The sequence below is a fragment of the Sceloporus undulatus genome, chromosome 5 (genome assembly GCF_019175285.1).
Source record: "Sceloporus undulatus isolate JIND9_A2432 ecotype Alabama chromosome 5, SceUnd_v1.1, whole genome shotgun sequence".
NCBI lineage: Eukaryota > Metazoa > Chordata > Lepidosauria > Squamata > Phrynosomatidae > Sceloporus > Sceloporus undulatus.
In genome coordinates this window covers 159,415,087-159,428,032 of record NC_056526.1, presented here as the reverse complement: position 1 = coordinate 159,428,032, position 12,946 = coordinate 159,415,087, and the positions used below count along the sequence as shown (strand labels likewise).

Below are 12,946 nucleotides of genomic sequence, written 5' to 3'. Positions count from 1 at the left end.
GCTTCACCTAATGGGTGAATAGCCCTAGTGTGCTCTGCTTTTATTCTCTTTTTGTTGCTGCTTGCTTCTTTCTTTCCACACAGAGAAAATTGTTTCCCTAGCTGATTACTTTTCTTTCAGAGGCTGTGAAGCTAACAGGGATGTTTTAGGCTACACCCTGTTTGGGTATAATTGGATGACTTAAGTACAGTCCGTCCTCGCCTTACGCGGGGGATCCGTTCCGGATCCCTCTGCGTAAGGCGAATTCCGCCTATGCTCGAGCCCCATTGGAAACAATGGGGCTCGTGTGCGGTGGCGCAGTGGTGCGGGCGCGTGCGGGGCGCAACGGGCACGCGCACCCATTCAATTGAATGGGACGCGCTGCCCCTTCCGCCCTGTGCGCGCCCCACGGCTTGAGCGCGTATGCTCAAGGCCGCGTATGGCGCGCCCGCGTATGGAGCGGGCGCACTGTATTCCTTATCCAGAATTCTGAAATCTGAAATACTCTAAAATCCAATACCTTTTGAGCTATGTACCTGTTCTATACAGTTGGCCCTCCGTTTGCACAGGGGATCCGTTCCAGACCACCCGTGAAAATGGAGGTTCACATGTATTCAAGCCTCATAGGCTTGAACAGGGCGCGTCCCTGTGCGTGTGGCTCAGGCATGCATGCCATTAGAAATAACGGAAGTCGCCCCTCTGCACATAATCAAGGTCGCAGATCTCAGATCCGTGAGTTAGCAGGGGCAACTGTATTTGTAAGGCTGGAGAAAGAAGCAGCTGGAGAGAGATGTGAGGATATATGAAATGGTGGGAGGCATGGATTTGTGTGAAGCACAGATTTTCAGTCTCTCTCCAGCCTCATTGTTTCTCATTATGTCTATGTAAATACAGGTATTCTAGAATCCAAAAAAATTCAAAATACGGAACTCTTCTGGTCTCAAGCATTTTGGATAAGAGATAACCAATCTGTATAGAGAAAAAAGTTGGTTGAACCAATGAATGGTTGCTTAAATAAAATTCTTTTTTAAAATATTAACAAAATTAATGGGATCAGTAGTTGGAAGGGGTCACAAGGTCAGCTAATCCAACCCTCTGTCAGTGCAGGAATCCACTGTTAAAATAATACCTTAGACTTAGAGGCTGGTATTCAGTCTCTGTTTATATATCTCTTGAGAAGGAGTGCCTACGAACTCCTCTATTCTATTGTCATACAACTCTTGGAGTATACAGAGTTGGAAGTACGATTTGGCTTAGTTTCTCTACATATTTTTTTCATTTTATAATAGTTTTTGTAGCCATGCCTTGTATGTGTGACACTTCTTTTGTGTGGAGACAACATATATTCAGATTGTTGTTAATGAGGGATGAATTCCAGTTGGTGAATTTTACCAACAAAAAAAATATTCCAGCAACATGAGGAGAGGACAGAAGGTTAGGGGGCTTTCTAGACTAGAGTTGGGTAGTGGGCTGCAGGGGGAAGAAGGGAAAGGGAATTCCTTTTGCTCAAGTGAAATTTCACTTGTGCAACATGAGAAGTGATCCTTGTAAAAGAGGAATGAGAAAAGCTCTTTTTTCTTTTTATCTACTCAAATACTAGTCTGAAGGTAGTTTGAAGACTCATGTTCAACTAATATATTCTAAGTGATAATTGTAAAGAAAAAATTAACAGAAAATTCATATTTGATTTTTCTTTCTCTTCCCTTGCAGTTTATGTGGCAGCCTGTGGGGAAACATTAAACATAGTTTTCTCTTTGCCTTTTACTGACTTTGTTCCAATCACATGCAGTACAAGATTCTCCTTAAGGGTAAGTGTTTTTATCCTCTTTGAAATAAACTGACTACATATTTACAGTAATGGTTAGGTCCTTCTGCTCAAAGATACCTGAAAAGTTTGAGCCTTTTCTTTTTTAATATTAGACTCAGTGAAAAAGGCAATAATGATTGGTAAAATGGAAGGTAGTAGAAAAAGAAGAAAATTGCACTACTGGTAGTTTGATTCAGTCACAGATGACCTTTATAATCCATGTTAACAACCTAGTAGTGGGTTGCATCCAGTAATAGAAGATTAATATTTTAGATCGCTCTGTGTTCTGCTTTGAGACTATCTTTTCAGATGTGCATTAGTATTTGCAATTTCACAGTTCAAAAATATCATACATATTAAGAATGACAATTTGGGACATCAACTAATATATTCTGTAGTATTAACACAATACCTGTTGTCTGGCTTTAACTATAGCAGTATCAACAATAGCAGAAAATTCTGCTGACTTGCTTTACAGTGAATGTATTTGGAATTCTAGGAGTGATAACTGTATTTTCTTTAGACTACTTCTATTATGTATGGTACAATTAAGAAGAAAGATTAATAATTTTGCTGAAACATTGTAATAATTCAGTACTTCTACAAATCTAATTTTAAAGCTAAAATTATGCTTCCTACTGTGAATAAATTTGATACATGACATTTGTTGCTCATGACCATTTGATGGTATGGTAAACTCTCAGATTGCCTGCCTCTTTCTGTTTCTTGAAAACCTTCTCTTGGGCAGTTGGTAAACAGCTGGACCAGATGTCAAAGGTGATGTCTTCTTTTTAAAAAACACATTTTGGGGATTACAGCATTACATAAAGAAGATGCCACATTAGATCCCCAGTATCAAAGGCCCTGTCCAGACCGTTCTGAAAGGCTGGTCTGGGGGCAGAATCAGGGTGTAGTGTCCTGATGACGTGCACCTGACTCCGCCCGCAGGGCACCCTGATGCCGTGCACCGCTCCAGATGGTGTGCGGCATCATGTTTCTCCTCTGGCTCTGCGTCCAGATGATGCAGCACCAAAGGGGCGCCATATTGCTGCACTGTCTCAGCTATGGCGCTCTTTCAGGGGCCCAAAAAGGAGCCGCTTTTTACGGCTCTTTTTTACGCCCTCGGAAGGCCAGATTGAGCCCAAGGCGTGAGGTTGCTAGGGAAGAATCCTGGATGATACTCTGGAGAGCCACTACAAGTCGAACTATATAATGTTGGACTATATGGACCAGCACTGAGAGCCAGTGTGATATAGTGGTTTGAGTGCTAGGCAAGAACTCCAGGATCCTTGATTGGAATGGAAACCTGCTGGGCATCTTCAGCCAAATCACAATCTCTCAACTTTAAAGGAAGGCAATGACAAGCCCTTCCTGACTAAATCTTGCCAAGAAAATCCTATGATAGGGTAGCCATGGGTTGGATTTGCTTTAATCAGTGGATTTGTTTAAGAACAGATCCTGCCAGACTAATCTTATTTTTTTTCCCAATCAGACCACTCATTTAATAGATGGTGGGAATGTTGTGGATACCCATTTTTTTTGTGAGTTTTTTGGGCTATGAGGCCATGTTCTAGAAGATTATTCCTGACGTTTTGCCAGCATCTGTGGCTGGCATCTGGATAGCATGTATCTGGATTTTGGCAAAACATTTTATAAGATATTTATTCATTCATTTATTTAATGGATTTCTATCCCACATTTCTCTCAAAATGAGATTCATAAGATTCAACCATAATATTTTGATTAGCAAACTGATTACAGTAGTCCCTTGCTATCTGTGAGGGATCTGTTCCAGACCGCCCCATGGATAGCAAAAAACACAGATGCTGAAATCCATTGTTTCCAATGGCACATGTGCATCCATTTAAAAAGCCAGGGCTTGCCATCCGCGGAAACTCAAATCCACAGGTGGCAAGTTCGCAGTAGGTGCAGATGCATTGTAAATATGCAGTGGATGGGAATATTGTCAGATGGTTCCATAATTGGTTGGAATATCAAAGCTATGTCATCAGTGCCTGCATTTCAGACTGGAAGGAGATCTCAAATGGAGAGTTTCAGGGTTCTGTCCTAGGGCCATTAGTCTTCAACATTTTTATTAATGATTGAGATGGGGGAATCTTTATGCAGATGACAAAACTGGGAGGAATGGCTATAACATTGGAAAATAGAAACAGAATTCAAAAGGACCTACATAAACTAGAAAATTGGGCAGAAACTAATAAAATGAAATTCAGTAGAGACAAATAGAGAATTCTACATTTAGGCCACAGGTATGGGATGGGGGATACATGGCTCAAGAATATTACATGTGCAAAGGATCTTGGGATTATTGTTGATCAGAAATTGAATGTAAGCCAGCAGTGTGGTGCTGCAAATACTATTTTAGATAAGGCAAATACTATTTTAGCCTGCATTAATAGAAACATAGATTCCAGGTTGAAGAGATTAATAGCCTCACTATATTCTATGTGCTCAGTCCTCATCTGGAGTACTGCATTCAGTTCTGGATGCCTCATTTTAAGAAGGAAATAGCCAAGTTGGAACAGGTTTAGATAAGGGCACTGAAGATGATAAGAGATATGGAGAATAAAACATATGATGAAATATGATTGAAGAAGTTGGTCATGTTTAGCTTGGTAAAGAGAAGACGTGAAGAGTGATATAACTGTGCTCTTCAAATATCTCAAGGGCTGTCATAGTAAGGAGAGTGAAGGTTTGTTCTCTGCTGCCCTAAGTTTTAAGTTACAGAAGGGTAGATTTCCATGGTAGAAGGCAATTTCTGACATTAAGAGCAGTCTGGCAATGGAATCAATTGCCTAGAGAAGTTGTGGGGTCTCATTCTCTGGACATCTTCAAAAAGAGACTGGAGGGCTACCTGCTTTATTGAACTGGTGGTTGGACTCAATGGGCCATGAGGCTGCTTCCAGGTGTATCAGTCTATGAGCTAAACTATTCATGGAAGTGATGAATCACTTATTATTGGGCATTAATAAAAAGTATTTTTGTAATGCTTTGAAACTTATTATTATTATTATTATTATTATTATTATTATTATTATTAACCTTTATTTATGAAGCGCTGTAAATTTACACAGCGCTGTACATGCAATCTTTTTAGTTAGACGGTTCCCTGCCCTTGGGCTTACAATCTAAAAAGACATGACACAGAAGGAGAAGGGAGTGGTGGAGGGAAAGGGTAAGAGGTCCAACAGTTCCTCTCTACCTCCAAGGCCTGGACCAAGGCAGATGGACTGGAGGGAGGGCTTGACATCATAATGGATGGTTAATCATTTTCCAGGGAAAATACATACTCTCAAATAGGATAATGCATATACAGTACATAGCAATACAGGAAATGGTTTGATAAACAGGCACCAAAAGAACATCAAGTAGTAAGCGACAATTATGCAATGCCTGGGAAGGCTTCTCTGAACAGGATGGTTTTCAACTCCGTTTTAAAGCTGGTTAAAGAAGTGATGGCTCTTGCTTGTGGGGGAAGAAGGTTCCAGGAGTGAGGGGCAGCAAGTGAAAAGGGGTGAATCTGGGATGGGGCAGAGGAAATCCTGGGCTGAGACAGTAGACCTTGACTACCAGAACGGAGGGCCCTGGTGGGAAGGTGAGGAGAAAGAAGGTCTGATAAGTAAGGAGGAGCCAGTCCATGGAGGGCTTTAAATGTCAACAGCAGGAGCTTATACTGAATGCGGAAAGGGAGGGGGAGCCACTGAAGGGATGCCAACACAGGAGAGATGTGGTCAGAGCGGTGGGTGAAAGTGATAATACGTGCAGCTGAACACTGAACAGAGATTAAAGAATGGAGGTGAGAAAGAGGAAGCCCAGCCAGGAGGACGTTACAGTAATCAAGTCGTGAGATCACTAGGGCATGGACCTAGTGTGAGCATTGTGTGAAATTTTATATTAATATTATATTTATATTATATTTTTAGGGAGAAGGACTTGATCTTCATTTGCTTCTGCCTGACTGCCACCCTAGTAAATATTCTCTCTTTATGCTGGTGAAGGATTGTCATCCTAACAAACTAAATCCTGAGTCCTGTGTTTCTGCTGATAGTCAGAGTGGTCAAAAACAAAGCAAAGCAAAGTGGAGGAACATGACTCAAGAAGAGTGAGTTTTGTTCTCATATGAGAAACCAGCTTGTATTATTATGGGTTCCCTTGGTTTTTCCTCCTTGTTAAGAAATGATGAACAGAACAATTAATCGTATGACAAACTATTCTTTTTCTAAAAGGGCTGGCTGGGTTGAATGCTGGACTGTGCCAAGTGTAATGCTCACAATTGACTACGTGTGGCATCCAATTTATCCTCAGAAGGCTGATGAACAATTAAAGCAATCATGTAAGCATCACTTTGTTCCTTTTATACTATGCTAAACATGGCAGGTACATTTTGAAAGAGAATATTTTGACTACCCAGCCTAAGTTGGCAACCCAAAAAAAAAAAAAAAAAAAAAAAAAATGGCTGTGAGACATACTGGTCCATTATGTAGCCTTCTCTTCAGCTTGAAGTGGATTCGTTTATAGGACCATGGCCAAACATTGTGGAGTGAATGTGAGTCATATCCAGCTGCTTGAGGTCTACATGAAACAGTTTGATTTGGATACACAGTGTTAGGATATAGTTTTGATTGATGTTGTCCCACTGTGTTTCAAGTCTTAGGTCTCTTCTCCTGGGACAATTGGTTTAACCTACCTTTTGGTCCTTTCATATTATACAGTTATAGCACCATGATTCCATTTTAATTGTCTAGACTTCTTCCCATAGAATCTTGGGATATACAGTTGGGGGGATGATTAGAATTCTCTGCTAGAGAGCTCTAGTGCCTTGCCAATCTGCCAAATCCAGGATTCCACAGCATGTAGCCATGGCAGTTGAAGGGGAATCCTAGTGCTAAAGTTGTGACAGTGAGACCTTGGGACCTGCGAGGGACCTACAGTGGGACCATGGATACCAAAATCCATGGGACCTTGAGTCCCGCTGTCCCCAATGGCAGCAAATGCACGCAGCTGCACAGCCATTAAGGACAGCCCCCATTGTCCCCAACAACAGAGTGTGCATGTGGCCACACCGCCGTTAGGGACAATCGGGGGCTGTCCCTAAAGGCTGCATGGCTGTGTGTGCGCGCCACCTTTGAAGACAACCGGGGGCTGTCCCTAATGGCTGAGCAACTGCATAGTTGCATGTGTGCACCACCATTGAGAACAACAGGGGGCTGTCCTTAATGTCAGCACAGCCATATGCCCACACTGCCACTGGGGACAACCAAGGGTTTGCTATCCATGCATGCTGAAATCTGCGGAAGGCAAGTCGACAGATGAGACTCCATTGTAATGTGAAAAGGCCCAAACGCTCCAAAATAGACAGGCCAAAAGTGCCGGCTTCGGGCCACATTGGGGGCATGGTATTTACATGCCACACACCCCGAACACAGCCAGAAGCTGTGAGGAGCCCTCACCAGGCCAGAATAACCAGGCCAAAACAGAGCAGATATAATCCGCTCCTTCCAGCGACTCAGTTCAGGACTGTGGTGGCGGCCTGGATTAGGACCAGGGTCCTGCAGCAATTGGGGTGGGAGTGGCCTCTGGCCGCTTCTTTTGCCCTGTCTGCTTGACCACTAAGGTTGCACTGCAGAAACAATCCAGTTTCACACCATTTTAACTGCCATGGCCCAATGTTATGGAATTCTGGGAATTGTAGTTGGTTGTGGCACCAGAGCTCTCTGACTAGAGAAGGCTAAATATCTCACAAAACTACAAATCCCAGAATTCCATATCATTCAGCCATAGCAGTTAAAGTGATGTCAAACTGGAATATCCTGCTGTGTGGATGCAGCTTAAGTGTTGTTGGCTGCTGTCTTGAAATGTTTCTGTAGTGCATTGAAGATTTGGTACACCTTGTGCACACATCTGTTTCAGTACATCTTAAATATCTTGACACGAGTACAAAAACAAAGATAGAAGAGGCCTTAGGTTTCCACCCCCATCCTGATGACCCTAATTATACATTCTTCATACCAAATATGACATAGAATGAGATGGATCTGTGAATCATAGATACAGTAGCCATAGCCCTTAGGAGATTTTTGCATGTGATTTTTGATATATGATTTACTGAATGTGTCACTTCTAATACAGCACACCTGCTTCTTACGCGGCCATGTGATACGTGGCTTCCGGTTTATGTGGAAGCCATGCTGTAATACTTTGAATGGTGTGTGTGGCCGCAGTGTGTGTGCCGTGCTGCCACATGCACAAGCCCCATTCACTATAATGGGGTTCGAGCATAGGTGGAGGGAGGTGGAACGGATCCCCTGTGTAAGGCAAGGTTCCACTGTAATTTGGACTGTATTTATTTAAAGAATGTAACATTCAGTTATCACTAGTTTATATAGCAGAAGCAAAGTATAGAAACTTTTTTCTTCAGAAACATGGCATACATGTTTGAATAATGCAGAATTTTGTTTTGAAACTTCATAGGTTGTATACATTCTTCAGTGAACATGTTAATCATCTAAACGTTACTAATTAGGGTGCCAGACTTTTTATTTGGTTTGTTTCATTTTTCTGAGCTTAGGTGCAGTGAAATGTTTCACTTCTGGTTTGGAATTATTTACTATTTTATTTACTCCATAGTGTCAGAAATGGAAGAAACGGTTTTATCTGCATTGCGGCCAACTCAGAAAATGACAGATAGAGGCATATCACCTTCAGGTTCTTCCCGTCTCCCTGTTGATCCCTCAGAACTTCCACCTGACAAGCTCCGAGTCGAACTGGAACTCTCCCCAGATTCCCAGATAACTCTGTATGGACCTCTTTTGAAAGCCTTCCTGTCCATAAAGGTACAGAGAACTCTTTGGGTTGATAGTTGGATGGGGTTACACTCCCCTTGAAATCTCAGGCTCGCAGCTTGAGTGTGCTCCTGGACTCCAGTCTGAATCTGGATGCCCAGGTCTCAGCAGTGGCCAGAAGTGCTTTTGCACAATTAAAACTTGTGCGCCAGCTGCGCCCATTCCTTGAGACATCAGATCTGGCTACAGTGACACATGCTTTGGTTACATCCCAATTGGACTACTGTAACACGCTCTAGGTGGGGCTGCCTTTGGAAACTGTTCGGAAACTTCAGCAAGTCCAAAATGCTGCGGCTAGAATGCTGACCGGAGCCAGTTACAGGGAGCATATAACTCCTGTATTGAAACAGCTTCACTGGCTACCAGTTCATTTCCGAGCACAATTCAAAGTGCTGGTTATGACCTATAAAGCCCTACACGGCTTAGGTCCAGACTATTTGAAAGACTGTATATCCCCATATGAACCACCTAGAGCCCTAAGATCTGCAGGAGAAGGCTTTCTCTCGGTCCCACCACCATCCCAGGCTCGCCTGGTGAGGACCCGAGAGAGAGCCTTCTCAGTGGCTGCTCCTTCCCTGTGAAATTCCCTTCCACGGGAGACTAGGCTGGCCCCCTCACTGCTGGCCTTTCGTAGGCAGGCAAAGACATTTTTGTTTAAACAAGCCTTTTGAGATCTGGCAGGCTTGGTTTTATTGGGAGATGAGAGGGTTATACTTGGACTGTTTAATTTTAACTCTGTATGTTTTAAAAATTTTATATTTGTAATTTTTATATTATGATTTTAAGTGTACAGTTTTAACTTATGTGTATATATGTTCGCTGCCTTGGGACCCATTTTGGGAGAAAGGTGGGATAAAAATAAAATAAAATAAATAAATAGTTAGACAATGAACTCCTACAATTATTAAAGCAAGTCTAAAAATAAGACTGATTTGGGGAAATGTGTTGTTTCATTGGAGATGAGAAGCCCTCAGTCTTAATGGTGTTTATTATATTGATTATTCCTGTATAGTTAAAAAAAATTAAAAAATCTTTATATGATGAAATCTTTATATGTGAATGACAGAAGTAAAACTTCATGGAAATTTATTATTATTATTATTATTATTAACCTTTATTTATAAAGCGCTGTAAATTTACACAGCACTGTACATATTTTTATTTAGAGGTTTATTTTAATCTAAGCGTTGCTAATTCATCCTGCCAGGAAAATTATTTTGGTGAAGATGATATGTATACTGATTTTGAGGAAGTTATTTCAAGTCCAGTATTATCCATGTCAACATCTTCAAGTTCTGGATGGACTGCAGTAGGAGTGGATGCCGACAAAAGGGAGAGTGACACATCAGTCAGACAAGTTCACCCTCTTACTTTGCGTCCATGGGATATTACTGTGCTTGTAAATGTGTACAAAGTGCATGGGCGACTGCCAGTGGTAAGTAATCTGGGTTTGTTACTGATTACAAGCATCAAGTGTGCAATGGTTTTGTTAAAATATGCACTTATGCAGAGTAATACAGCTGCTGCCTTTGGTCTGTTGGTCATGCTTGGCTTTTGGTGTGTTCCCATTCTTTGTTTGGGAGCACAGATATTACAAAGGAATTCCTCATGCAAATGGATGTTGAACAAAATTAAGACAGTTTATCTCGACCTGCATTTCTTCAGTAATCTATATTGTACCATAAAATAACTATTTTATTGCTGCAGCTCCTCTTGCGATGAACCACTCATTAGTGCTTGTTGACTGTTTGTTTTCCTGGCCACAAGATGGCAGGCATCATGTATTCATTTTCAAAATTTAAAAAAACCCACAGGATTTAAAATTGGGTTAAATTATAATAAAGCAAAGGGTTTAAAAAAGCCTACCAGTGATTATTGGATCATATGTAATTGTTCAGTGTTTGATTTTTGTAACTCTGCATTGAACTCACAAGAGGAAAGGCTGAGTTGATATAAGTGTTTCAAACAGATACATTTAGAGGTACCAACTATACTAGTTTCCCCCAATATGTAGCCTTTCAGATGTTTTGGAGTACAGATCTCATCTTCAGGCAACATGATCCTTGGCCACATGTGAAGGGCACTACATTGGGAAGACTTGCCTCTGTGGACCACCCCCCCCCCCCCCACACACACACACAAACACACATGCACTTCCCCTGTTTCCTTTCTACTAACATCTTCTGGTACATTTTACTAGGACTTGAGATTAAATGAAATGTACTCCTAACCAGCTAAGAAAAGGTACCTTTTTGTCCTCTACCTGCATGGATAATAACATCACAAAAATCTTCTTTGGCATCTCATAATAATGTAAACTACTTTCTTTTCTCTATCACTCAAGACTGCTCATGTTCAACTGCAGCACAAGTTATTTTGGTTAAATTTTGTCAATTTATGATAATACATTTTTCAGCATTCCCTGTGGTGACTGAAGAAAGTTACTTATACCATAATCCAGCAGTTTAAATATTGTTGATACTCTGTTTAATGAAGATAACATTTCTGATGTTCTGTTTCCTAGCACTGCAACAGCGATGGCCCTGAATGTCCTACAGCTTTTCTGGAAAGGTTATGTTTTGAGATGAAAAAAGGATACAAAGAAACTATGTTGCAGCTTGTATTATCACCACTGAATTTATTCTTGAATGACAATTACCAGGTAGCATGACTTTAATTTTTAATTTATTGTTTTAAAATTCTGGATTTTATGTAAGTTTCCCTGCGACTAAATGCTATTAAAACTGCTTGAAATAAAGCAAGCAAGAAAAGTACACATAAGTAATAACTGGCCTAAATCCAATTGCTAGTCCCAACTAGACTAGTTAAGTTGAATCAGTGGAACTTATATAGATCAGATCTCTCTATATGTTGTCTTCGAATTTCTTGTTTGTCTTCATTTGTTCAAGGATCTGCCTTCACTGAGATTAACAATTGACTATAAGCCTCTGATTTTATCTTTGTCCATTTATTTTCTAATTCCATCTATTAAATTTACTATGCAAGCTTATACATGTCTACTCAGCAAAGAATCCCATTAAATGCAGGTATCATATTCAGGAGTAGCCTTGTTGGCTGTGCAGCAAAATACAAAATCCACAAAACAGTGATACCTTTATGGGCACAACTAAAATACAAAATACATACCGTATATACTCGACTATAAGTCGAAAAATTTATGCCTCAAAATGAGCTTCAAAATCCCGGGGTAGACGTATATAAGGGTCAATAGGGTAATCCCCTTTCCAAGGCTGGGATCGCCAAAACCAGGAGAAAAAGAGAGAGTCCAAACCTCCTTTGCAAGGCATAGAGAAAGAGAAATGGGGAGAGATGAGCCTTGCAAGTTGCATCCCAAACCTCCTTTGCAAAGCTGAGATCGGGAGGAAGGCAGGGAGAAAGAGAAATGGGGGGAATCATAGAATCATAGAGTTAGAAGACACAAGGCCATCCAGTCCAACTCCCTGCCATGTAGGAACTCCCAATCAAAGCATACCCAGCCTCTGTTTAAAAACCTCCAAAGAAGGAGGATCCACCTAGGGTTGCCATAAGGCAGGACCTCCAAACTGGGACAAATGTAGGACAACATTGTAAAATGGAGGACACATTTTATAAAAAATGGAGGACACGCAAAGAGGCCCCCCGCAATCGCGGGCGGCCCAGCACGCTCCTTCCCGGCCCCTGAGGAGCCTTCGGCCTCCAGAGAGGCCGAGAAGGAGGAAGGAGGCCGCGGGGAGGGTGGCACGGCTGCTTGCAGGAGGTGCCGCCTCCACCTTCGCCTCCTCCTCCCCCCAAGCCTCGCTGCCCCTCCTCTTCTTCTGCCTCCTCCGCTTGGCCATGCGCGGTGGAGGAGGAGGAGCGCAGTGAGGCCCCGTGGGTTGCAGCGCAACCCGGCCGAAACCGGGGTTGTCCCGGTTTTTGGTGGCACCCGGGACGGGAGGGGGACGGTGCCACCAAAACCGGGACAATCCTGGTTGCAGCCGGGTTATGGCAACCCTAGGTCCACCACACTTTGAAGGAGTGTGTTGCACATCTAACAGCTTTTACTGTCAGGAAGTGTCACCTAAAGTTGAGGTGGAATCTCTTTTCCTGTAGCTGTCATATAGAGGTAAGGAAGTACTCAGGATATTTGGAAACTACACTCAGTATTTCATTTCAGCAAGTATCATTGATCTCTTAAACTCACCAGATCAGCCTTCTATCCGAAACCTCCTTTGCAAGGCTTTTTTCTGACAAAAGCTGAAGGAATGGCGAGAGAAACAGAGAGGTGATAGGGGTTTGTTTAATAGTTAAAGGTACC

At 42.0% G+C, this 12,946-nt stretch overlaps 1 protein-coding gene across 11 annotated transcripts in view; it reads left to right on the top strand.

Annotated features, from left to right (window-relative positions):
- Positions 1-12,946, top strand: part of KIAA1109 (KIAA1109 ortholog) — a 154,510-nt gene that overhangs the window by 36,429 nt on the left and 105,135 nt on the right. For all 11 annotated transcript variants that reach the window (XM_042470608.1, XM_042470610.1, XM_042470617.1 and 8 more), the window contains 6 exons: positions 1,690-1,787; positions 5,731-5,909; positions 6,034-6,140; positions 8,435-8,640; positions 9,857-10,084; positions 11,174-11,311. In XM_042470608.1, the coding sequence (XP_042326542.1) occupies positions 1,690-1,787; positions 5,731-5,909; positions 6,034-6,140; positions 8,435-8,640; positions 9,857-10,084; positions 11,174-11,311 (956 nt within the window). The remainder of the gene's footprint in view (positions 1-1,689; positions 1,788-5,730; positions 5,910-6,033; positions 6,141-8,434; positions 8,641-9,856; positions 10,085-11,173; positions 11,312-12,946) is intronic.